This window comes from Balaenoptera acutorostrata, chromosome 9, assembly GCF_949987535.1.
Source record: "Balaenoptera acutorostrata chromosome 9, mBalAcu1.1, whole genome shotgun sequence".
NCBI lineage: Eukaryota > Metazoa > Chordata > Mammalia > Artiodactyla > Balaenopteridae > Balaenoptera > Balaenoptera acutorostrata.
This window is the reverse complement of record NC_080072.1, coordinates 24,994,316-25,021,324: the sequence shown is the minus strand read 5'-3', so window position 1 is coordinate 25,021,324 and position 27,009 is coordinate 24,994,316. Positions and strand designations below refer to the sequence as shown.

Here is a 27,009-nt window from a genome sequence, read left to right as displayed (position 1 = left end):
GAAGGCATAGAAGCTGTTCAACCTGTTTTTGTTCTTGGGTTAGGCAGTGGTGTGCTGGTAAATGTTTTAACAACCAGCTCTCTGGAAAACAAATGTATATACGTATATAATCAAATGTAAGTCTATTAGAAATTCTACTGATATACAAAAAATAATTTATACAATTTGCAAATTTAATGGAATATACAATACTATTAAACAGTATCTTATAAATACAGTAAGAATTCAATAAAATATACAATTCACACAATACAATGTACAATACTCTATTGTAAATTTTTTATAGCTCACCAATTCTCAATGCTTTCATTGATTTTATGGAAGCCTTGTATCTAGCCAAGCTATGATTGCAGTTGATGAATAAGTCTGGTTCCTGACATGAATGTTGGTTGATGTTTTTCTTTACATGAAGGAGTAAGATGATAGTTAAAACAACAAAGATGTCATATTTTGGAATTTCACTTGTTTGTTAATGAAGAGAGTAGCATTCTTTCTAAAATCAGACAATTTTCAAATATTTAAAGAACATTTCCTCAAATTTTGTGCTATTCACAATGTACCAGCTACAGGCATAACATATTTTAAAGTTTAATCTGCATTATTTATATTTTTCCATCACTTTAAGTCTATAGACAACAATAAATCAAGCCCCAAGTTTTTAGCATTTGCTGATTTCCATGATATAAATGTTCTGATCTCAAGCTACCAATGTGTTGTCACTGAACATGGAGTTGGGAAGAGATGCATGGCCATGCACCATTATATAGCATTTCCCACCAGTGCATATACAACAGATGTAAAAACCTCAAGAACATAGATAATAGTAAAATGTAGTAAGTGATTAGGACATGATGAGCTTTGCATATTAGCTTTGTTTTTGATGTAATTTATTTAATAGTAAGCTTATATAATCTAACTTTTGATAAGAGTTTGCAAAATTCCTGAAAATTCAACAGTCAGCTTTTGTGAGCTGGTACAAGCCAGTTTCAGCACACTACTGGCCTTACACCTTCCAGCTCAGATTAGTGGTCCCCTAATGCCAGTGGTGATGGGGGCAGGAGAAGACATGCCAATATGCCATGCTTTTTAAAATAGAGACTCCTGGCCCCCACCCCTGGAAATAAGTCTGAGATGAGACTTGAAACTGCAGTTCAGAACAAAACCAAACCTCCCCGGGTGACACTGATGTGCGACTACATTTAAGAACTGTCCCTCTGGCAAGAGTGCTTATAGTTCAAGCCAGCTCACCAGGATCCATCACCTCAGAGTCTGAGTCAGGAGTCCCGTTAACAGTACGTCTTTCTTTGCCTGGCCTTGCTCTCTGCTCATATATTGTTTCCCTTTGGAACCTCAGCGGGGAGAGAAGAGAATGGGGTCTGAGGAGAACGAGTTCTCTTTTTTGAGATTCTGGGGCTCAGCCACTTTTTCTTCCCCTGTTAACATGAGGTATCTTGGCTAGCACCACTACGGACCCCACGGAAGTAGAATCTACCCCGCTTTCTCAGTTCCTGACCAGAAATGAGACTCTTAAAAGATACTCAAAAAGCAGAACTAGAGGGCTTCCCTGGTGGTGCAGTGGTTGAGAATCTGCCTGCTAATGCACGGTACACGGGTTCGAGCCCTGGTCTGGGAAGATCCCACATGCCGCGGAGCGACTAGGCCCGTGAGCCACAATTACTGAGCCTGCGCGTCTGGAGCCTGTGCCCCGCAACAAGAGAGGCCGCGATAGTGAGAGGCCCGCGCACCGCGATGAAGAGTGGCCCCCGCTTGCTGCAATTAGAGAAAGGCCTCACACAGAAACGAAGACCCAACACAGCCATAAATAAATAAATAAAAATTTTTAAAAAAAAAGGTTTAATAGAATATGTACAAATAGTTATAACATATAGAATAGTCCAGAATTATAAAAAAAAAAAAAAAAAAGCAGAACTAGATATGAAAGGCTGCGGGCTAATTAGTTGGAACCATGAGATCTTTGGCTGGCTACTGACTCATGGGGAAGTTCTGTCTCAGTAGCCCCCGTTTTCATGTCTTTGTTCAGTAAAGCTTAACAGCAAAGCGTGATTGGCTCTTGTGTTGGCGTGGAGCCTGCTCAACAAATGTGAAACAGTGGTGGCCTCCATCGTTTTTTTTGACATTAATTCATGAAAACCTGAAATTAGAACACATGAAGTAGGGAATGATGTCATTGTTTCAAAAGGGCTTTTGCTTTATGAAAATGAGAAAGTCACCTAGAAAACACCCTTCCGATAATTTTAAACGGTGCTTACAAAATCCTCACTAATATACGTATTTGTGGAAATACTATAGCATTAAGCATACTGAACCTATGTTCATTGTACAGTGTCCAGAACCTGTCTTCTTATAGCTGGGAAATAGAAAATATGGTCCCATTGGGGTGGGGTGGGGGTAAGGGGGAGAATAGGGGAATTACATACTAGCATAAGTGTATCTTTGGAGACAGTCACAGCACCAAAACCTTCTTCTTTGCTAGGCTGAGAGTTATTTGCAGGCAACGAGACTGAGCCAGCAATTTTGAAACTGCTTTTGTCCCTGTAACACATCCTGGCCGATGAAATTACTAATGAAAATTAAGGAACCTTAGCTTGAGTGTAAGTTTTAAACTTTTAAATTCTTGAAAAATCCATCATAAAACATATATGAGGGAAAACATTATGGGTTGTGGAGCACGGAGGCCAGTGCATGAAGTCAGATAAACCTAAAGTTGCATGTACTCATAAAATTCTGTTATTTACTAATTCACTTTACCCAAAACTTCTCATGGACAATTTAAAAAGCCAGTGTCCAGGGGTGGGGGGTGATCTGTCCGGGATCATTAGGAGTCAAATTGTTTTCCTCATCAGTTCGCAAGTCCTCTGGTGAGCCTTAAGTACATTAGTGCACATGAGCTATGCTACAGATAGAAGCGAAAATAGATGACTAGGGCATTACTTTTTTTTTAAGTAATGACATTTCTATCTAAAAGCTTCCTTAAGATCTGTGAATGCATAATTTCAAAGGGAGAATGTCTAACCTGATATGACAGGCAGGCTGCTCTTGGGCATGGAGAACAGAGATTGGAAACAAAAGCAAGCAAACCATGTGATTGGTTTTACTGATTTGCTAGTGCCTCACATTTGTGCTGAGACCATTTACTCTATTTCCTTCTACCTTAGCTGCTCCAACTTGGAAATGTGTAATGTTCTGTGCAGCAATGTGGTCATGGGACAAAGGGAACCAACAGATCTGATCCCTTTCACCACGTTTCCTACCTCTTCCCCTACCCCTCTGTATCTCACGTGTCACACGTGGGGCTTGCTGACTTGTGTCTCTGCCTCTGTGCATCCCCTATCTTCCCATCTACAACTGCTCTCTGCCACCTGGATCCCTCATTTCATGACCTTATGCAAAGAGATCTTGTTCCAGGAAGGCTTCCAGGATAATCACTATCCTGTAACCCTCTGCAGACCAGACTATAGAACCAGCACAGCTCTCTCTCAGAGCCTGAGGAAGGTCATTGCTATAAGTCTCTTGGAGAGGTAGACTGATGCCATGAACTGGTGGTAAGTCCTGACTAGTCTCCGCATGCTCTGTATGCTGTCCCTGGGGCCAAGAAGCAATGCCAGGTGCAGCAAATGGGGACACAGAATCTTATCATGAACTTAGCAGGGATATTGTCCTTTCATGATACCATTCTGTATGACAATCCTGCTGTCTCTTTCCTTCCGTGGCTCCTTTTTAAGATAAAGTTAAAATTTCTTAGCCTAAGGGACAAAGGCCTTCATGATCTGGCCATGACTCTCCAGCTTCTCCCTTAATTATGTCCCTCTGCTGCATCCACATAGATCCATCTGTTTTTTGGATTCCCCCGAAATGACCACTACTTGCCTTTTAAAGTAAAGTTCAGGCAAGCATCACTTCTTGGCTCTTGGATGTATTCTTCTGGGATCTTCCAGGTGGAGTCAAACAGTCCTCTGCATACCTATAAATGCCTTGTGGCTCTTTCCTTAGAGCCCTTCTTGCTTTGTCTAATCATGACCTTTCTTATTCACTATATTGTGAGCTTCCTAAAAGCAGACCATGTTTTTTTTAACTCTTATCTCCAGCACCCAGGCAGAAGTGCCAGACACGTGGTAATTCCTCAACTAGTGGCTGAATGAATAAATGTCCTATTGCACACCTGGGAATTAAAATTAATGAATATGAAGAGAGGAGAGAAAGAATAAAGATAAGAGATTATCTCTGAGCCCAACTCCTAAAAGACATCAGAATTTTAACACTGTTCAGTGACCCATGGGAGTGACCTCCGCCTGTGATTGATGAGTGCTGGCAATCTAACAACATGTGACTCAGGTATTCCTAGGAGTAGAAAAGCCCTGAGAAAGGGCAAACACACTAGTCAGGAAGAGCTTGAAATAAAAATTATCATTAAACACTGAGGGAGAGCCGCCTTTGATAAAAAGTAATGCCCTAAGAATGCATCAGGATTCAGAACAAATAAATCTAGATAAAGAAGAGATTGTATCAAAAGGAACCTGTTTCATTAGCTGGAAAGGGAAGAAGGGTGATTCATAGCTCTCCTGGGTTGACAAAGTACAGGAGGTAAATCAGTGACATGGTAGCAAAGAACCTACAGCTTCTTATTACAGTGTACTTTTAGCTCAGGAGAAGAAAGGTATTTCATTCAGTATGATAGCATGTATGCCACATGGCCATTTAGTTGATAAGGTCAAAGAAAGTATCAATATATAGGACTTTTTCCAAGTTGGTGATAGTACCTATCAATGACCACTAGCAGCCTAAAGCTGCATAAAACAGCATAGTTGTGTTGGTTTCCCCCAAAAGGTAGTGTTTAACTTGTGGATGTGCTGGGTTGCATAAGGACAGCGGCAACCAGAGTTATATTGTGTTGTTCCCAGCCCAGCCCCACCCTGCTCCAAAAGGATTAATAATGGAAAAACCCGAAGGGCACAGAAATAAACAACACTCGATTAACGAAACTGTTCTATAGCAATTAAGCATTGAAAAGAGGCCCAATTCAGGATCTTGGGCCCTTGCGCTCTGAGCTTAGAATCAAGATAGGATAAATTCTTATCACTACCTTTCTGCAGTGAATTGGCAAGAACTTTCCTGGTAGAGAGTCTCACTGGGTTTGCGGTTCTTACTGGACCTACTTTAAAAATGATCAAGCATGTTGTCTTTTCCTCGGCAAAGATCTTGCTGGACTGGTGTTGGGCTCAGTGAAAGGCACTTGCTTTTGAGGAGGCTAAAGCTAGGAGTCTAGAATAGGGCAGTTAGGACTTCAGTGGCTTTGTTTGGAAGACGCCTGGAGACAGCTTATTTTTCTAAACTAGTCTTGAAAGTAGCTCTCTTTGCCTGGCCTCTTGTGTTCCCTCATCTAATATCATTTGACTCTTTCCCCCGAACCACATCAATGCACTGATAGGTCAGTAGGTGGCAAAGAGATCCCAAGCTGATCAGTTTATTTTTTAATGATTTTAGGCTTCGCTGCCAGAATCATCCTAATTTACACCATTGCCACGAAGTGCTTGTGTTTGTCTATGGTAATGTGGTGTTAAATAATGCAGGGGAATCCAGCAGGTGGTAGAGAGTGCACCGTCTACCTTTTGTCTTGGCTCTTTGTACATGCTGTTGAGGTAAACTGATTCTCACACTTCCTCTCTCACCTAAGCATGGGAAGAAGAGGGAAGCTGAGTCCTCCAATCTGCCGGTTATCCTGTATCCATGGTTACAAGCACTTACCTTAGAGCCAGACTGCCTGAGCTCCTACCCCCACTCCACCACTACTGTGTAACACAGGGCAAGCTGTTCAACCTCTCTGACTTTTACCCCATCTGAAAAATTGGGGTCATCATTATAATACCTTCCTCATAGGGTTCTAGAGAGGATTAAATGAGTTAATATATGTAAAGTACTTGAATGTTAGGTACTATTATTTTTAAGCCCTTCTGGCAGGCACAGATTCTCAGATCTTCCGCCTTGCCATTGCAAAACATAGAATTTATAGCTGAGAGAGATAGGGCTGATTGTCTAGACAGCTTCTCTTTTTTAATAAAGGAGAAAACTTAAATCCAAAGAAAAGACAGGCCTTTCCTAAAGTCAAATGGCTGTTAGGGATAGAGGGAGGAGTGGCATTTGGGCTCTCTGACATCCGAGGCATCTTTTTAGTGGTCCATGGCTCTTGGCCAGTGAGAGGATCAGACTTCCATAGAGTAAACTGGCTATTTCTCAGACTAACTAGTCTTGTTTGCTTAGACTTTCTGAATGGGCATAAAGGGGAGGACTTGATAGTTTAAGAATATAATGCCAGAGTCAATGTGCAAACTCAGGAGTCACAAAGATTTCAGAGGGCAAAATTACAAATAGCCAGTGGCCAGAACTCCCATACTTAGAGGGCCTTGGAACTCTGCTTTGGCAGGAACTGATGGCTGCATAGGTTCCAAGGTGGGCTGCATAGGAGGAGCGGGAAGTGGATTTGCCAGCCGGGGCTTAAAAAAAAAAGACCTGTGGTCCATATACATATTCAGTTTGGCATCCAGGCCGTAAAATCAGTGTCTTTATTTTATAGTCCTGTCTCACATATTACCTGCACAAAATCCTCACCACCCCTCTCCCAAGATCGTGACTATCCTTATCAACCAGACAAAGTAGGCATTATGGCCCTCTTTACTGCCTCTTCTTCCCCCTTCCCCCATTTGTGGCTTCTTGACCACCCTTAATGTCCATTTCAGTGTGACTGAACCTCAGTATAAAGATCAGGATAAGACACAGTGTGAACTGCCATGATAGGAAAAAAAGAATTGAAAATCACCCTTTAAATAAAACTAGTCCACAGGCCCAAGTTGCAAGTGGTTACAAGGGTTACGCGTTGTGTGTGTGGGGGGAGCTGTCAACCTTGCTGGTCAAGTGGTCTCCCAGAGCCAGGGACAAGGGGTTACCCCCAGGACAGGAGGAAAGTTCCTCTCCAAGACTGCAGAGCACAGCATTCCTTTATTTTTGTTGCATCAAGATAGTCTCTTCATCCACCTGCAGGGTGAGAATAACTTAACTGTTTATCTCTTGGGTTCTCAGGAACTGGCAGTTACCAGATTTTGTCAGTTAATTTACTTAATTAATTCCTTATGCTTCTCTGAGCCCTGGAAGGTTGGGAAGTAAGTGTAGTGTTTTCTTCCGGAACTGAGCCTGCTGACCTTTTGAAATAGCCTAGGGCAGCCCTGGTGTTGGCTCCCAGGAAGAGGCATGTAGGGTTCCCTCTTTCCCTCTGAGGTTGGGGCAACGTCCAGTAGACCTTCACCCCCTTTCCTTCAAACTAGGATGTTGCAGTTGAAGGTGAAGCTGGTATGAAAATGATTAGCCTGAGAAAGCCCAGCAGGATGTGAGTAAATTAAAGAATTGGGTTTTTTTTCCTTTGGGTTTTTGGGCAGGGGGAACCTACCTACTATCAAAACTAAATAAAAAGTACCAACATGAATGAATGTAGGGGCAAGTCCAAAGCCAAGATACCATTTTTGCTCTAAGTAAATCCACGAAGGGAATTTCCTCCCTTTAAAAAAAAAAAAGAGCAAACTATTAGAAACTACTGCTTTCACCATTCTCTCTATGCCTAGTTTTCCACTTTCTTCTGGGGTGGGGTGGGGTAGGATGGTGGGGGGTACTCTTGGAAGCTAATCAAGGAGAATACTGTCGTTGGGTTAGATGGTTGGGGAAACTAATGACCATATATTTGGAGCCTTTATTGAAGGCGAAAGCAACTTGCTGCAGTTGACATGGGCCAAGGCACTTGAATGGAAGGCCAAGGTGACAAAATAAGGGTGAGGCTGCAGTGAGGGAGTATACCACTATGTTACTAATGAGTCTGGTGGCCCCGATTTCTTAGAGGGAGAGGGCGTCTAGCTTTGGAGTTGCCTGCCTCAAGCATTAGGAAACATTTTACCTGCTGACTCTGTCCAGAGAGATGGAACTGGCTAAATATCTCAGTAGCCCAAATTCTAGGTCCCTGTTTGTTGAAAGAAGTCAGCCAGCATTCTGACCCTACTCAGGTTCCTAATTACTTTGAATTAGGTGGCCTGGAAAGCCCCAGAGATTTCACGTCTGATATCTGGAAGTCAGTTGAAAGAGAAACTTAGCAACAGGATCCCCAAAGAAAATATAAAAGTCAGCACCTTCTAGCAGTGGGTTCTTGGTCTCTGGAGTTTGTGTCTACGCGTGGCCAGCGCCATGAGGAGTCATGCCTCTTGGTTTGGGGAAGGGCACATGGCATCGTCTCACACTGGGCAGTATAACTTTTACTTTCTCTCTAAGATTTGCCTGCCTGAGAGAGATGTTGCTTCCTTTATTGTTGTTGCTTTAAAACACAGTTGTCTTTTATTTTGCTCTTGCCATGGAAACTGTAATAAATAAAGAGAAGCGTGATTTCTTAATGGTCTCCATCTTCAGATGCACTTTTCTGCCTGATTACATCAGAGCATGCAGCTCATGGGAATAAAGAAGAAAGGGGAGAGGGAAGGTGAGTATTGGCAGGACTAGGTAATACATTCATGTCTGGAAAGCAGTGTACTCTTAGGCCAGTTCCTGACATTTGGTGTGGTTTTGTTTGCAAAAGGATACGGTGCATGCATTGTACAATTTAAAAAAAATTTTTTTTAATTGAGTTAAATCCAATTTTTTTTTGTATTTTGGCTATCCTTCACGTAACTTTCTTTAGGGGGGTGGTTTTCAATTACTTCAGTGTGGTGTCACACAGACTCATTCCAGTGGAATCCAGTTAGATGGTCCAAATGCTTTTGTTCCAGAAGTAGACATGTGTTTTGATTTACATTGTGCTTGGATGGACCGTGTGTATGCTTCATTCCTATGGAAGACATAATTTGCAACAGAAAACTCAGAATAGCAGCATCCTGCTTGCAAAGCTATTGAAGGAAAAAAAGAAAAGAAAAAGGACTTTCCAATTAATTCCAAAATCTAATACTGCTCTTCAGATAGGTACCATTTCAAGTAGTTAACCCAGTGTGATTCTCAATTCTGGGTCTACAACAACCTCACTTGAGTGCAACATTAATCCCGCCCACCCTTATTCTACCCAACCCCATCACTCCCAGTTCCAGAGAGTCCCAGTCTGTCTTGGGTGGGGGCCTTGGGATAGATAGGTAGGTAGATAGGTAGATAGATAGATAGATAGATAGATAGATAGATAGATAGATAGATAGATAGACAGACTGATTGATTTTATTAAACACAGGTGAGTTTGAGCCTCAGCCATGGTTGAGAAACTGAGTTTAAAAATGTGTTTTTTTAAAAAGGCAATTTGCTTTAATGACTAATAATAGGTAAACCTAAGGATACAAAAAGAAGGAGATGCTTGCAGAAATAAAGACAGCCAAATAATGTCTGTGGTCACAAGGCATCTTGCTTTTATAAGCAACTGCTCCCTTATCTCGTGGGGTAATTTGACTTTACATAAAGGTAAGTGCTGTAAAACTATAAAATTCCATTATGTTTTTGAAATCAAAAGCATGGGAAAAAGTCACCTCCAGCCATTAAAAAAAAAGACTGCCATTTCACTGGGCTAAATCTGGCCTCACATACCAAGGTGACACGTATTAGTCTACAAATAAGGAGTGGTTAATTATCTGGATAGTGGTTGGCTGGTTCCTGGTAAATACAGTTTCAGTTGGATATGGACCCAAGCTTTATAAGGATTGTTCGGTACATACAACAGATAACCTGATAACAACTACTTACCGTGTGCTGGGTACTCTTCCAAGGCTTTACGTACATCACCTCCCAACATCTCTACAAAGTCGGCCTTGTTATTCCTACTTTACGAATGAGAGACTAGGTACAGACACTTGTCCACATCCTCTCGGCTAGTTGGCAGGGATTGGAACTTGGATCTGTATGGCCCCGAAGCCGTGCTGCAACCACCGCACCACTTTGTCTCACCCCCTGCCCTGTGGAGTGGACCACAGTGGAACAATAAAGACCATGGAGCTGACGGCTGTGCAACCACTTCAGAAAGATATGTCGGAGATTTACACACAAAGATGTGTTCTTAAGACATGTTATAGCAAAAAGCCAAATATTCTTGTAAATGTGGCAGTGATGACTGAAGGGTTTTATTAAAAATATATTAAGTATGTACAGTGGAGTGTTAACCTCTGTTAAATCTGGGTGGTTTTATTTACCTCTCTATTTTTCTGTATGTTTGAAATATTTCATGGCTAATCATTCTTGGGCAAAAGGAAATGGAAGAAAGCTGATAAGCTCTTCTGCATTGAGTTATTCAGGTAGTTTTGCATAAACTGGAGGGCAGATAATTGCTGATATGACCTCAAAAGAGATAAGGAAGAGAAAGGAATGTTTGCTAATTAGCTACCAAGAAAAGAGAAATGTTAGAAATAATTAAATCACCTGGTTCTGTGTACTCCTCCAAAGTATTCTCCCTGTATGTCTCTTCTGACCTAATAACTAAGAGCAATCAGCCAACAATACACTCCGGGAGAAAAGAGATCTTGTTAAGCTTTGAGTATCATGCCAGTGATGCGTGTATTTTTTTCACAAATTATATTAGTGCTCATGAACTGGAATTGCTCCACTTTAAACACTCAAAATTATGAGACCAGCTGTCCCTAGTGGTTGCCTGGTGTTTGGAGTGAACCTCAAAGGCGATCCTTGGCTAGGAAAGATTCTTCCAGATTCCAGCAGCTTTTGTTAAAAGCAAGGCATATCTTATTTATGCTTCCTTCCAAGTTCAATGTAACATGGATGGTTGTGCTTTGATTTTTTTCTTTTGGTTCATGGAAGTTATAAATGAAGTTTAATTTTCTAATCTTGCCCTTCAGAGCAGCTGACACATCTCAGCCAATGTTTGTTGTACGTGCAAAATATAAAGAAGGAGTAGCCGCTTCTGAGTGTATTTGGCTGTGGGGCATTAATATGCATGTCTTGTTAGTGGGAGCTGTTGATTTTAAGAAAGCTACTTATATAAATAAGCTACGACAGAGGGAGTTCATCCAAGTTTTAATGAGACATCTCAACTCTCCCTCTGCTAAATTAATACATCTACTTTGAGATTAAAATCTCTAGGAAAAGTGACAACAGAAAGAGCAGTTGAAGAAACCCTTCTTGTACACATTCAAGATATTAATTCTTATGGAATCAAAGCTTTACTATAATTGCACTTTGTCTAAAAAAAAGTGTATAAATGCAATTAAGGCTAGAAGAATATACAAACCAGAATGTTCATAGTGACTAATTTTCTCTTGAAGGTGATATTTTAGATGATTTTTGATTTTACTTTTCTGTGTTTTCAAATTTCTCTGTAACAAGCCTATATAACTAGTTTAAAAGGAGAAAAAATACAGAAATGTTTAAGGGTCAAGAGAAAAAGAAATATAAATATGCCCCTACATGCAACAGCTAGACCACTTCTAGTGCTGGAATGTCTCAGGCCTCATTGCTCCCTTTGCAAATGAAGAACACAATGCACCTGTGACAATAGCTACTGCGATGGCCAGGAGTGACTTCTGGCTGTCCTGCAGCTTCTGCAATGGAAAGAGTCTAGACAAATCTTCCTCCCCAAGGAAGGCTTTGAGAAGTGGAAGCTTCAGGAGGAACAGGCAGAAGAGATGTATATATATATTTATATATGTGCTACACACACAGAGGTAACGAAAACTTGATTTACCATAAGATATTCATTTACAAAATGAAAAGATATCACAGGTTCTTATCTGCCCACACCAGTCCTGCCACTGTACTTGTAGTCACAGTAATATTACCTATAATTATACTGATGTCTACACATATTCAAAAACAATATTAACAATGAGAATTGTTATCTGTGGGTGGGTACAGATAGGGTTGAACAGAAAAGAGTGGCCCTTTCTACCCTCTTGACCACCGCACACACGTAGGCTGTTTTCCCCCCATTTTGTTATGAACATTTTCAAACAAACAGTACAGTTGAAATAATTTCCTAGTGAACACTCTGTATCCACCACCTAGGTTCTACCATTAACCTTTTTTGTTATGCTTAGTTTATCCCATGTATATCTATTCGTCTCTCCATCCATCAATCCATCTTATTTTGTAAATAATGTCAATCCATATCACCCTAAATATTACATCATGCATATTTTTAACTTGTTACTTTGAGATAAAATTTATATACAATGAAATGCACAAATCTTATGTGGGCATTCACTGAGATTTGACAAATGCATACAGCTGTTTAATCCAAACCTACCAGGCTATAGTATATTACCATCACCCCAGAAAGTTTCCTCATGCCTCTTCCCAATCACCCCTGTCCTCACTCCCCAGGGGCAACAAATGCTGTCATCTTTTTTCTACCATAGGTTAGTTTTGCCTTTTGTAGAGTTTTATGCAAGTGGAATCATGCTTCCACTCAGCATAACTAACGCTCTTACTAATGAGCTCAGATAGAAGAGTGTAGGGACAATTTACTTCCTTCTGGTCTCCAGTGTGTTGAGACAGTCATTTGCTGCTGCTGCCACCCCGGCTGGCCACTTGATGTAGCAGCTAGTTGTGGGGCTTGCCACAGTCTGTGAAATTGATGATAATGCCAGGCCACCATTCACTGGGATCAGAGGAAAATGGAAATCCTAAGTTAGGCATTTATGGAATGCGTGCAGGAAACAGACACTGCCCAATCCTACTGGAGAGTATATAGGGAGGAGTCAAAATAGTCTGGTGCAGTGGTTTTTGTCATTAATCAGGTAGTGCAAATCTGCAACTCTCTTATTGTTTGATAATACTTTTATTTTGCAATAAATCTTCTGGGCAACAATGAGCCGATTTTTTTTTTAACATCTTTATTGGAGTATAATTGCTTTACAATGGTGTGTTAGTTTCTGCTTTATAACAAAGTGAATCAGCTATACATATACATATATTCCCATATCTCCTCCCTCTTGCATCTCCCTCCCACCCTCCCTATCCCACCCCTCCAGGTGGTCACAAAGCACCGAACTGATTTCCCTGTGCTATGCGGCTGCTTCCCACTAGCTATCTATAACTAAACTAAAAGTATACATTTAGTGAACAATTAAATACTAAGCTTCTGTATCTCAAGACAAACGATGATGAAGGTGTAACGTGCACAAAATATGTTTGGCATTTACTATCAAATCCCTCACTACCAAGGGTAAGATCCCTTTTAATTAGGGTGTCATAGCCGTATCACCAACCACTTGAAAACCAGAAGGCACAAATCTGCTGCAGAAGAAGCATCAGCATCTGCTTAATCCTAAGTGGATATTTAAAGAATGTGCCCATAGATAATGACTGCAGCTACAGAATGTACATTTACAAATCACTTTACGAAGCATAGCATTTTCACTTAGGTCAATGGAATATTTACCTAAATTAATTTTACTTGTTTTCACTTTCAGGTTTCTTGTGCACGTTTGAAAAGTAAAGTATTGGGCAACTGAGAAGGGAAAAAATGGAGAACATTGCAAACAGTTAAATAATTCCAGTTTTACCACTGTCACTTGATACTTCAGATAGAAAATCAGTTTAGTTATTTTCTGATATCGGATGTCTTTTTAAAATCCAATTCATGGAGTCCAAGGAAAGCTTTGGAAGTTCATCCTGTCCAAAGTGAAACACTTGAGGATTTTTTGAACGTTACTATAAATTCAATTAAAATGCTTAACAACGATGATAAACTTATTTGCTTTTCCATTAATAATATAAAAGCAAATTTTGGTGAAGCATAGCCATATAGTAAAAACTGTTCTTACTGAATGAAAACAGCCTGTGGAGTCAAATTGTACTCAAAATTGGTTGGGTGAACACATAAGCCATAATTTTGTACAAACAAGTCACAGTATTTTACCAATTAAAAAAAAAGCTGTAATTGTCAAACTATGCACACACGTACACACACACAACAACTAAACTACCAAACTTTTTGTGAGAAGGTTAATGTTGAAATTTTAAAAACTCTAAAACGTTGGCATAGTAATATGAGCTTTATCTCCTTGCTGCTCATAATCAATCAGATTTAAAACATTTTTAAGTCTTTGAATTTTTATTTTATAAATCAACCTAAGTGTCCTATAATGTATTGAATTTTTGTTTATTTATTTAAAAATGAGAGCTCTAAAATTTGATTGAACTTAATTTAAAATCAGTTGGAAATCTTTAAAGTATGCAATAAATGGAAAGCTCCCAAAGTGCAACTTTTGAAACTTTTGGAGAACTGCCATGAATAAAAGCAAAGCTTGCAAACAAGAAGATCCTGAAATATTTTCTTATTAAAGCAAAGATGGAACTAAACAAATAAAATAATGATCACTCAAACAGTATATGAGATTTGATTTGGAAAATTGGTAATTGAGTTTGGAATGTCTCAACATGTAGGAAGAATAATTTGATGGGGCTTCTATTTTTTAATTTGATAAATTGGTATTCTGTGCCAGAATGAAGTAAAAGTAAAACAAACCTATGATTTTTCACCATTTAAATCTGATGAAGCATTAAAAATAATAAATACAGGCAATCTTTACAGTAAATTTTATCTTTAAAAATATTTGTCAAAAAAAGTTACTCCAAATGGAAGCTGAAAGATAGTATCTGAAATATTTAGGCTGAAATATTTAGTTCTTTCAATATAGAAAGATATTTTTGAGAATATCCTTCATCCAGCAAAAATCACCTTGCTCTTACCAGCATCTATAAGTTATTTTCTCAATTAAAAATATTTTTTTGCTACAAATGACTCAGCTGAATATGTCAAGAATTTCAAATTAACCATAAATTACAATTTGAAGATCTCAGAAATTTTATGAAAAAAATCCACACAAAATAGAAATATACTGAAGGGACTTCCCTGGTGGTCCAGTGGTTAAGAAGCCGCCTTCCAATGCAGGGGACACAGGTTCAATCCCTGGTCAGGGAACTAAGATCCCACATGCCGCAGGGCAACTACTGAGCCCACGTACCACAACTAGAGAGCCCACGTGCCACAACTACAGAGCCCGTGCACTCTGGAGCCTGCACGCCACATCTAGAGAGAAGCCCGAGAAGCCCACGCACCACAATGAAGAGCCTGCACGCCACAAGGGAAGATCCTGACTAAGACCTGAAGCAGCCAAAAATAAATAAATAAATAAATAAATATTTTAAAAAAGAAATATACTCAAAAAAATTCTTCGGAAAAATACCAGTGACACCGTTTTAGAGTTTAAAATGGCTAAGAACGAATAAGCAGAGCACAGAAGATTTTTAGGGCAGTGAAAATACTCTGCCTGATACTATGATGGTGGATACATGTCATTACACATTTGTCCAAACTCATTGAACATACGCCTCCACGAATGGACCCTAATATAAACTATAGACTCTGGGTGGTAATGATGTGTCAATGCAATAAATGTACCACTCTGGTGGGAGATGTTGATAATGGGAGATGTGTGCATGTGGCAGGGGGCAGGAGGTATAAGGGCAGTCTCTACACCTTCTGCTCAGTTTTGCTGTGAATATTACTCAGCCATAAAAAAGAATGAAATTTTGTCATCTGCAGCAACATGGATGGACCTGGAGGGTATTATGCTTAGTGAAATAAGTCAGACAGAGAAAGACAAATACTCTGTATTTTCACTTATACGTGAAATCTAAAAAGTAAAACGAATGAATGAATATAACAAAACAGAAACACTCATAGATAGAGAACAAACTAGTGGTTACCTGAGGGGAGAGGATTTGGGGGGAGGGGCAAGACAGAGGAAGGGGGTCAAGAGGTACAAACTTCTAGGTATAAAATATTAATAAATAAAATACAAAGATATAATGTACAGCACAGTGAATATAACCAATATTTTATAATAATTTTAATATTTTAAATGGAGTATAAGCTATAAAAATATCAAATCACTATGTTATACTCCTGAGAATAATATAATATAAATCAACTATACTTCAATAAAAAATATATATTTTAAAGGATAAAAATCACTAAGAAATTGAAGAACAAGAATATGTACCAAGAATAACTATCCTAATTATTATTTTTAATGGTCATATAATCAATATTTAGACATTTAAAGTTTTTGCATAAATATATATGGATACATGTTACTTTCAGTTTATTAGAAATAATTTTTGAAAATATTTTTGAACAGGAGTTGTCATTCTATCAATATAACGAAACTTTTCTCAGTCAATAAATATTTCAAAAATATGTAACAAATTATTTTAGCACTCCTTTCTCCTCTCTAAAGTGTGTTGTCATCCTACTTTTGAGGGCAGTTAAAAGAATGCTATGCATTCTGAAAGCAGTCCTAAAAAGGCAGTCACAGTAATGTTTTCAGCAAAGGCAATGGGATAACCACAGCACTTCTGAAGGAAGACACTTGATGAAGGACAATAGTCATGTAGAATACCCAGCATAAAAAAAGAAAAGGTTGGTTCCATTGACTGTTCTCTTGTCTGAAAAGAAAAGTTTGTCTTAAAGTAGATCCTACAAACCAGAGTGTGGGAATCACCTGGAATGCTTTAAACAAACACTGAACCCAAATCTCCATGAGTGATGGAGAAAATGCAGAAAGCCGCATTTTCAAAGGCTCGCAGGAGATGCTGAACCAGCTGCCTACTCAATAGTATGCATATACATATGTATATGATATATATGTGTGTGTGCATGCACACAGACGTGTGTGTGTATATATATATATTTAACGGATATACACCAAAAAGTTAGCCATAGTTACCTTTGGATGGCAAACTATGGGTGATTTTTAAATGTATTTTCTCATTTTTGTTTGCCCATATTTTTTGAATTTTCTACAAGGAACATCTATTTCCTGTGCCATGTTGTAAATTTTCAAAGATGTTCTTTATTAAATGCTTTTTAATAAAAGCAAACAAAATTTTTCCATATGTGTATAAATACTTTATTTTGACCTTTTAGTTTAATCTCTACCTCTTGAATTACTTTTCTGTGGAGAATACTTGAATAATTTTTCAAGTGATGGTAAAATACACATAACATAAAATTTACCATTTTAACCATTTTTAAGTGTACTGTTCCATGGTATTAAGTACATTCTCATTGTTGTGCAACCATCACCACCATCCATCTTCAGAAGTCTTCATTGTGCAAAACTGAAACTCTGTACTGATTGAACAACTCCATATTCTCCCCTTCCTCCAGCCCTTTGCAACCATCATTCTGCTTTATGTCTCAATACATTCTGAGTACTCAAAGTATCTCATATAAGTGGAATCATACAGTATTTGTTCTTTTGTGACTGTATGATTATTTCACTTAGCATAATGTCCTCAAGGTTCATCCATGTTGTAGCATGTGTCAGAATTTCCTTCCTTGTTAAGACTGAATAATATTCTACTGGATGTATATACCACATTTTCATTATCTATTCATTCATCCATAGACACATTGCTTCCATCTTTTGACTGTTGATAATAATGTTGCTATGAACATAGGGATACAAATATTTCCTTGAGTCTCTGCTTTCAATTGTTTTAGGTATATACCCAGAAGTGAAATTGCTATATCATATGGTAATTCTGTTTTTAACTTTTTGAGGAACTGCCATGTCAGCTTCCACAGTGACTGCACCATTTTACATTCCCACCAAGAGCACACAGGGTTGCAATGTCTCCACATCCTTGCCAACAGTTGCTCTTTTCTATTTTGTTTCGTTTTTGTAGTAGCATCCTAATGGATGTGAAGTGGTATCTCATTGTGGTTTTGATTTGCATTTCCCCAATGATTAGTGATTTTGAGCATCTTTTCATGTACTTGTTGGCAGTTTTTATATCTTCTTTAGAGAAATGTCTATTCAAGTCCTCTGCCTATTCTTTTAATTGGGTTGTTTGTCTCTTTGTTATTGAATCATGGACATTTTTTGTATATTCTGCATCTTAACGCCTTATCAGATATGTGGCTTGCAAATATTGTCTCCCATTCAGTGGGTTGCCTTCTCACTCTGTTGATTGTGTCCTTTGATGCACAGAAGTTTTAAATTTGGATGTAGTCCAATTTATTTATGTTTTCCTTAGTTGTCTGTGCCTTTAATGTTATATCTAAGAGATCATTGCCAAATCCAATGTCAGGAAGCTTTTCTTCTATGTTTTGTTCTAAGAGTTTTACAGTTTGCTCTTATATGTAGGTCTTTCATCCATTTTGAGTTATTTTTTTGCAGGTGGTATAAGATAAGGTCCAACTTCATTCTTTTGCATGTGGAAATCCAGTTTTCCCAGCATCATGGATTGAAACCACTGTCCTTCTCCCCCTATATGGTCTGGGTACCCTTGTCAAAAATCATTTGAGGGCTTCCCTGCTGGCACAGTGGTTGAGAGTCTGCCTGCCAATGCAGGGGACACGGGTTCGAGCCCTTGTCTGGGAAGATCCCACATGCCACAGAGCAACTAGGCCCATGAGCCACAATTACTGAGCCTGCGTGTCTGGAGCCTGTGCTCCGCAACAGGAGAGGCCACGATGGTGAGAGGCCTGTTCACCACGATAAAGAGTGGCCCCCACTTGCCGCAACTAGAGAAAGCCCTCGCACAGAAACGAAGACCCAACACAGACATAAATAAATAAATTAATTAAAAAAAAATCATTTGACCATACGTGTGAGTGTTTCTGGCCTCTCTATTCTATTAAACTAGTCAAATGTCTGTCTGTATGCCTGAACCACACTACTGATCGCTGAGTTTGAAATCAGGAATTGTGAGGCCTCCAGCATTGTTCTTTTTCAAGTTTGTTTCAGCTCTCCAGGGTCCTTTGAGATTCCATATGAATTTTAAGATGGATTTTTCTATTTCTGGAAAATACATCATTGGGGTTTTGAGAGCGATTGCATTGCATCTATAGATCACTTTGGATAGTATTTACATCTTAACAGTGTTAAGTCTTCTAATCTGTGAACACTGAATGTCTTTCCACTTTTTGGTGGTTTTTTTATTTCTTTCAGCAACATTTTGTAATTTTCAGTGTATAAATCTCTTGCCTCCTTGGTTAAGTTTATTCCTAAGTATTTTATTCTTTTTGATGCTATTGTAAATGGAATTATTTTCATTTCCTTTGAAATTCCTTTTTAGTATATAGAAATGAAACTGATTTTTGTGAGTGATTTGGGGGTATTTTTCCCCTTTCTTTGGAGTTGGAAATGTTCTATATTTTGATATGAGTGGATTATACTGAAGTATACTTATATAAAAATTCACCAATCTGGACAGCTAAGATTTTTGTGCTTTACTGCACGTAAATTAATCCTCAAAAAAGTAAAAAGTTATGAAATATTCCAAGCATCAAAAAAAGTGCGAAGGATCATCCTTTTACAGAACACTTTAAAAATAACAACTGAGTCAGTTGAAGTCTTAGGTATAGACAGGTTCTTTCCCACTCCATCCCATCCCAGGTAACCACCAATCTGAAATTGCTGAGTATTATTCTCTTCATGGTTATTTTAATGGAAAGTTCACATTATGGGTTCTCCACCCAAACCTAGAAGTCCTTATTACTTCTTGTATTTGAAATTTTAAGGTCAATTATTAAGTTCAGTGATGAAAGTTATCAGAATACTTTTCCTGAAAATTATTTTTTCTTAGGAAAAAAAAAGGAAAATCAAAACCCTCTCAGCATAGCCTCAAATGCTGTACAGTCAAGTCACCCTGCAGATGGGGATGGGCTGTTGGTCATTCTCTGGGTCAGCAGGATTGTTACTTGGACCATTCTCTCCTCAGCCTCTTGCTCCAAGTCACCCTTATACTGGCACAAATCCTCTCTGACCTCTATGTTTTGGCAGCATGTTCTGCAATGGGATCTCAGATGTGTCAAGATCATGATTTGTTTTAAATCACTGTTTCCCACTTAATTTTTTCCTGCTTGTTGTTTTTCTTCCACTCATTTCTTTTATTTGACATTTTTCTTGTTTCCTGAGGCAGGCTTGCATCATTATAAACTTCCCTTTTAGAACTTTTCTTGTGCCCCACAGATTTTGTATCATTGTGTTTTTATTTTCATTTGTCTCCAGGTATTTTTTTATTTCACCTTTGATTTATTCAGTGACCCATTGATTGTAGCATTTTGTTTAGCGTCTATGTGTTTGTGTTTTTGAAGTTTTTTTCCTGTAGTTGATTTTTAGTCTCATAGTTTTGTGGTCAGAAAAGATGCTTGATATGATTTCAATTTTCTTAAATTTACTGAGGCTTGTTTTGTGTCCTAGCATGTGATCTATCCTGGAGAATGTTCCATGTGCACTTGAAAAGAATGTGTATTCTGCTGCTTTGGGATGGAATGTTCTATATGTATCTATTAAGTTCATCTGCTCTAATGTGTTGTTTAAGGCCAGGGTTGCCTTATTACTTTTATGTCTGAATGATCTGTCCATTGATATAAGTGGGGCGTTAAAGTCCCTTATTATATTGTGTTACTGTCAGTTTCTCCTTTTATGTCTGTAAATATTTGCTTTATGTATTTAGAAGTTTCTATCTTGGGTGCATATATATTTACAATTGTTATTTCTTCTTCTTGGATTGATCCCTTGATAATTATGTAATGTCCTTCTTTGTCTCTTGTTACAGTCTTTGTTTTAAAGTCTACTTTGTCTGAGATAAGTATTGCTATCCCATCTTTATTTTTGTTTCCATTTGCATGGAATACCTTTTTCCATCCCCTTCCTCACTTTCAGTCTTTGTGTGTCTTTAGATCTGAAGTGACTGTCTTTCAGACAACATATAGATGGATCTTGTTTTTGTATCCATTCAGCCACTCTATGCCTTTTTATTATAGCATTTAGTTCATTTACATTTAAAGTTATCATTGACAGATATATACTTCTTGCCATTTTGTTATTTGTTCTGGTGTGGTTTTTGTAGTTCTTTTCTGTTTCTTCTTCTTTTGCTCTCTTCCCTTTAGATTTGATTACTATCTTTAGCTTTATGTTTGGATTCCTTTCTCTTTTTTGTCTGTGTATCTATTATAGATTTTTGGTTTGTGTTACCATGAGGTGTGTGTGTGTGTGTGTGTGTGTGTCTGTGTGTGTGTTTTAAGTTGCTGATTTCTTAAGTTTGAACACATTTTAACAACCTTGCATTTTCACTCTCCTCACCCCCACATTTAATGTTTTTGATATCATATTTTACATATTTTGTGTGTGTGTACCCCTTAACTACTTATTGTGGATATAGATGATTTTACTACTTTTGCCTTTTAACCTGCCTACTAGCTTTATAAGTGGTTTGTCTACTACCTTTACTGTATATTTGCCTTTACCAATGAGTTTTTTCCTTTTGTAATTTTTATATATCTAGTTGTGGCTTTTTGTTTTCTTCTTAGAGAAATCCCTTTAACACTTCTTGTAAAGCTGATTTGGTGGTGCTGAACTCTTTTAAATTTTGCTTGTCTGTAAAACTCGATCTTTCCATAAAATCTGAATGATAACCTTGCCGGGTAGAGTATTTTTAGTTGCAGGTTTTTTCCTTTCATCACTATAAATATATTGTGCCACTCTCTTCTGGCCTGCAGAGTTTCTGCTGAAAAGCCTGCTAGCTGATAGCGTTATGGGAGCTCCCTTATACATAACTAGTTACTTTTCCCTTGCTGCTTTTAAGATTCTCTCTTTCATTTTTCTCATTTTAATTACAATGCATCTTGGTGTGGTCCTCTTTGGGTTGATCCTGTTTGGGACTCTCTGTGCTTCCTGGACATGGATGTCTGTTTCCTTTCCCAGGTGAGGGAAGTTTTCAACTATTATGTCTTCAAATTTGTTCTCTGCTCTTTTTCTCTCTTATCCTTCTGGAGACCCCTATAATGTGAATGTTAGTATGCTTGATGTTGTCCCAGAGGTCACTTAAACTGTTCAAATTTTTAAAGTTCATTTTTCTTTTTTCTGTTCAGCTTGAGTGATTTCCACTACTCTCACTTCCAGTTTGCTGATTTGTTCTTCTGTATTCTACTGTTGATTCCTTCTAGTGTATTTTTATTTGTTGCTGTATGCTTCACCTCTGTTTGATTCTTCTTTATATTTTCTTTTTGTTAAACTTGTCACTGGGTTCATCCATTCTTCTCCCAAGTTTGTAAAGCATCTTTATGATTGTTACCTTGAACTCTATTGGGAAGATTGCTTATCTCCACTTCACTTAGTTCTTCTTCTGGGATTTTATCTTGTTCCTCGATTTGGAACATATTCAGCTGTTGCCTCATTTTGCCTAATTCTCTGTTTTTATTTCTATGTATTTGGTAGGTTGGTTACACTTCATAATCTTGGAGAAGTGGCTTTATGTAGAAGATATTTTATGGGGCCCATCAATGCACTCCCCTTTGGTCACCAGAGCTATATGCACTAAGAGTGCCCTCTAAGTGGGCTGCATGACCCTTCTGTTGTGGTGGACTGACTACTGTGGGCATGCTGGTAGGTGTGACTGGCCCCTGGTCTGGCTGGTTGCTAGTCCCTGTCTAATGCAGAGGCTGCCTGCTTCTGATGGGTTGGGTCAAGTCCTGGCACAGCTGGCTGCATGGCCCTGGGAGTCCTGGTCCTGAGGCCAGCTCATTGTTGGGCAGGGCTGTGGAACACTAGGGGTCTTGGGGCTAGTTCTGGCCCACTGATAGGCAGACCCGAGTCCTGGGGTAGCTGGCTGCAAGTCTGGGGGTCCTGAAGGTGTCATCCTGCTGGTATGCAGGGCCAATTCCTGACATGGCTGACTGTGGGGTCCTGGGCATCCTGGAGCTGGTGTCAGCCCACTGGTTGGGGAGGCCATGTCCCCGGGGTTGTTGGGGGCTCAGGGGTCCTATGGAAACTGGCCTACTTGTGGATGGAACTGTTTCCCTGCCTGGCTAGCTGCTTGGCCTGGGGTGTCCCAGGACTGGTGCCTACTGGCTGGTGGGCAAGGCCAGGTCCTAGTGCTAATAAGCTACAGGGAGGATCCCAAAATAGTGCTTACCAGTACTAGTGTTCTCATGTTAAAATGAACTCTCAAAAATGGCTGCTGCCAGCATCTATGTCCCCAGTGGGAGTCCCAGTTGCCTCCTACCTCTTCTTGAGGCTCCCCAAGATCAGCAGGTCGGTCTGACCAAGGCTCCTTTCAAATTACTTCTGCCCTTGGTTTCAGAGCATGTCAGATTTTGTGTGTGCCCTTTAAGAGTGGAGTCTGTTTCCCATAGCCCTCTGGCTCTACTGAAAATAATTCCCACTGACCTTCAAAGCCAAATGTTCTGGGGCCTTGTATTCCTGGTGCAGGAGCCCTGGGCTGGGGAGTCCAATGTGGGACTCAGACCCCTCACTCCTTGAGGAGAACCTCTGCAATTGTAATTATCCTCCCATTTGTGGGTTGCCTACCTGAGGGTATGGGTCTTGACTTATTGCATCTCTGCCCCTCCTACCCATCTCATTGTTGTTCCTTTTTATATTTTTAGTTGTGGAAGATCTTTTCTACTAGTTTTTTTCTGTAGGTCATTTTCATAGATAGCGCTCTGTAAATAGTTGTAATTTTGGTGGGCCCATGGGAGTAGGTGAGCTCACTGGCTTCCTACTCTGCCATCTTGGCAACCAGAGATGTGTGTTGATTTTGTATCCTGCAACTTTGCTGAATTTGTTTGTTAGTTCTAACAGTTGTGTGTCTGTGTGTCTGTGTGTGTGTGATTTTTAGGGGTTTTACATAAAAGATCATGTCACCTGCAAATAGAGATAATTTTACTTCTTCCTTTCCAGTTTGGATGCCTTTTATTTCTTTTTCTTGTCCAATTGCTCTAGCCAGGACTTCTAGTATTATGTCAAATAAAAGTGGCAAAAGTGGGCATCCTTGTCTTGTTACGGACCTTACAAGAAAAACTTTTAGTCTTTCACCATTTAGTATGATGTTATCTGTGGGATTTTTATATATGGCCCTTATTATGTTGAAGTAGTTTTTTTCTGTTCCTACTTCCTTGAGAATGTTTTCTTTATCATGAAAGTGTGCTGAATTTTGTCAAAGGTTTTTTCTACATCACCTGAAATGGTCATGTGGATTTTTTTCTTTATTCTGTTGGTGTGATGGATTACATTCATTGTTTTTCATGTGTTGAACCATCTTTACACTCCAGAAATAAATCCCACTGGTCCTAGTGTAAAATCCTTGTAACATGCTGTTGAATTCTGTTTCCTCATATTTTGTTGAGGACTTTTATATCAGTATTCACCAGGGATATTGGTCTGTAGTTTTCTTTCCTTATAGTGATTTGTCTAGTTTTGATATCAGAATAATGCTGTCCACAAATGAGTTTGAAAGTGTTTCCTCCTTTTCCGGTTTTTGGAAGAGTTTGAGAAAGATTAATGTTAATTCTTCTTTCAGTGTTTTGTAGAATTTACCAATGAAATCATCTGGTCCTGGACTTCTCTTTAAGAGGTTTATTGTCACGAATTCAGTCTCCTTTCTAGTTATAAGTCTGTTCAGATTTTCTATTTCTTCATGATTCAGTCTTGGTAGGTTTTGTGTTTTAGGAATTTGCCCATTAAACAAAAATGTTAAAGGGGTAATCAGTGGTATAATCAGTGAGAAGTTTGCTCTCACTTTTATCCTCATCAATTCAGTTCCTACATTCCTCTACAGGTAACCAATTATATTTATTCCTTGGGTAGTGTTCCAGTGTTTTATATACCATTACTATAAATTGAAGTATATACTTACTTTTCCTCCTTCGTAACACAAAAGCACCTTTTGCTTTTGTTTGTTTATTTTCTATTTAAGAATGTATTATGAGGCTCTCTCCATTGTGAGCTTCCTTTGTGTGAATAAACCATACTTTATTGTTGAATGAAAACATATCTTGGTTTAGAATTTTTAAATGACAGAACTGTTGCCTCAGCACTTTAAAGATAATGATTTCATTGTTCTATGGCATGCATTGTTGCTGATAAAAAGTATTCAGTCATTTTGATTGTTCATTACTTTTCAGGTAATCTTTTTTATTTCTGGTTGTTTTTCATTGTCCTTGGTGTTTTTCATTTTCCTCACAAATTGTTTAGGTGTGAATTTATTTTTATTTATACTGTCCAGGACTCTTCTGTACTTTTTCTGTCTGAGAACTGAGAACTTGTGATTTTCTTCAGTTTTGGAAATTTCTTATTTATTATCTTTTTCAAATTATCACTTTATCCTGTATTCTCTAGTCTTGTCTTCTGGAATTCCTATCAAATAAAGGATGACATGTAAAAATTCAAGCAACACCATTTATGTTGGACACCTTGTGAAGAGTAACCTTTAGAACTGTACAACATAGCAGCCCGATTTTATATCTGCTGGATTTTCTCAATCTACCCTCCATATTTTCTATCTGTTCATTTGTATTTGCCATCTGTTCTCTGTGATATAATCTAGGCAGTTTCCTCGGTTTTATCTCACAATTCACTAATTTTCTCAGCAGCTTTGTCTAGCCTTCTATTAATTCTTTATTTTATTGACTGCATTTCCTTTCTATTCTTTGTCAATGTATCTTATTTTACTGTCCTCTTCTTTCACTTTGGATATTTCGTCCTCCCCCGCACTTCTTAAAACTTCTTAATTGTTTGAAACATACTTACTTTGTTGTCTCTTTTAGATTGTTCTACTAGGTCCAGCTCCTAGGAGGCTAACTTTTTTGTTTATGGTGCCTTATGACTCCTGTGGTAGCTTATTTACTCACATAGTTTTTCATTTTACTGCTTTTGATGTTGTGAGCTTGTCTTCAGCAGGAGGCCCATGTACTCTTGATTTTGGAAGAGGGCTTTCAATAGTTCTACACCAATTTTATGTTAATTCCTTGGATATTCTGCAAAACACAGGTAGTTTAAATCCAATCACCATACCATTGCTTTCTACAGTCTTGGAGTATTTATATCTCAAGTGCAAATTTATTCATCACCTATGACCTTGACAAATGACAGGCTTCCTTTATCTTTTTTTTTCTTTTTCTTTTTTTTACTTTTATACAAATAATTATACTTTCACACAATGGATAAACTCTTGAAATTTTTCATGAATATCAAAATCATACTTTAAATGCAATGATAGATGTTTTCAAAAAATAAATAATCACTTTCTAATCTACCAAAAAGTAAATAAGGACCCAGTAAGTAGGATGTTATTTTAAATTTAATTTGGTATTGCTCATTTAAAAAGTGATTGGGCCATCTTGATATATCCCCCTGTACCCCTCACACCACCCCCCTACAAAGCAGAAAATTCAGCAGAAATTTGAATATTGTTCAGTGACTCTCAGCTGTCATTAAATACCGTGGATAGAAATTCACCAAAAAAAAAAAAAAAAAAATGAGGAACTAAGGGTTTGGGTTTGCATATGAATTCAGAAGTAGCCTGGGAATTTGGGGTTTCCTAACTGTGGGTCCCCTGAGCCCTCTTTTTGGTGGTACTGACAGCTTCTTGTGAAAAGTCAAAATGCCTGTGTTTTGGGTGTGGCTCCCAAATTTGCTTCTGTAACTAGTGTGACTCATTTGTTGGGCTCACTTATTATAAAGTGGTGGGAAGTTGTGGGAAGTGAGCTACTTACCAGGAGAAAAATATAGTACTTTGGGGGTTTCTAATGGCTATCCTGAGACAAGGTGTCTGCTGAAATGAAATGGCATTAACACTTTGAAGGGTGTATTCTGTGCCTGGCAGAAGACCTGAAGCTAGTATCATCTGATGACTTCTACTGGGAAGGAAGGAAACTGACACTGATTGAACACCCATCATATGTAGGATCCTGAGCCAGGTGCTTTGCATTAAAAGATATTGTTTTTTAATCCTCTTAAAAACTTCATTTTATAAATAAAGGGATTAAGGTTTAGAAAGTTTGACAGTCTTGTTCATGGTCACACAGCCAGCAAGTAGGTAAGGGAGCTGGGATTTTAAAGTTCATATTCTTTCTGAATCCACTGGGCCTGGAAGGATGTACAGTAAAGTCATAAATTAAATTCACTGCTGGGAAAGTATGTAAAGGGCTGAAATTAGCAACTGTACCACCTTAAGAAAAAT

The 27,009-nt window shown here is 38.5% G+C and overlaps 1 protein-coding gene across 2 annotated transcripts in view; it reads left to right on the top strand.

Moving 5' to 3' along the window:
* Positions 1 to 27,009, top strand: part of PDHX (pyruvate dehydrogenase complex component X) — a 184,247-nt gene that overhangs the window by 79,941 nt on the left and 77,297 nt on the right. The window contains exon 11 of one of the 2 annotated variants that reach the window (XM_007181065.3): positions 13,437 to 13,470. The exons of the other annotated variant lie outside the window; for it this stretch is intronic. Coding sequence (XP_007181127.2) covers positions 13,437 to 13,455 — 19 coding nt within the window. The 3' untranslated portion in view covers positions 13,456 to 13,470. Of the gene's footprint in view, positions 1 to 13,436; positions 13,471 to 27,009 lie in introns of those variants that run through there. 2 annotated transcript variants of the gene reach the window in all.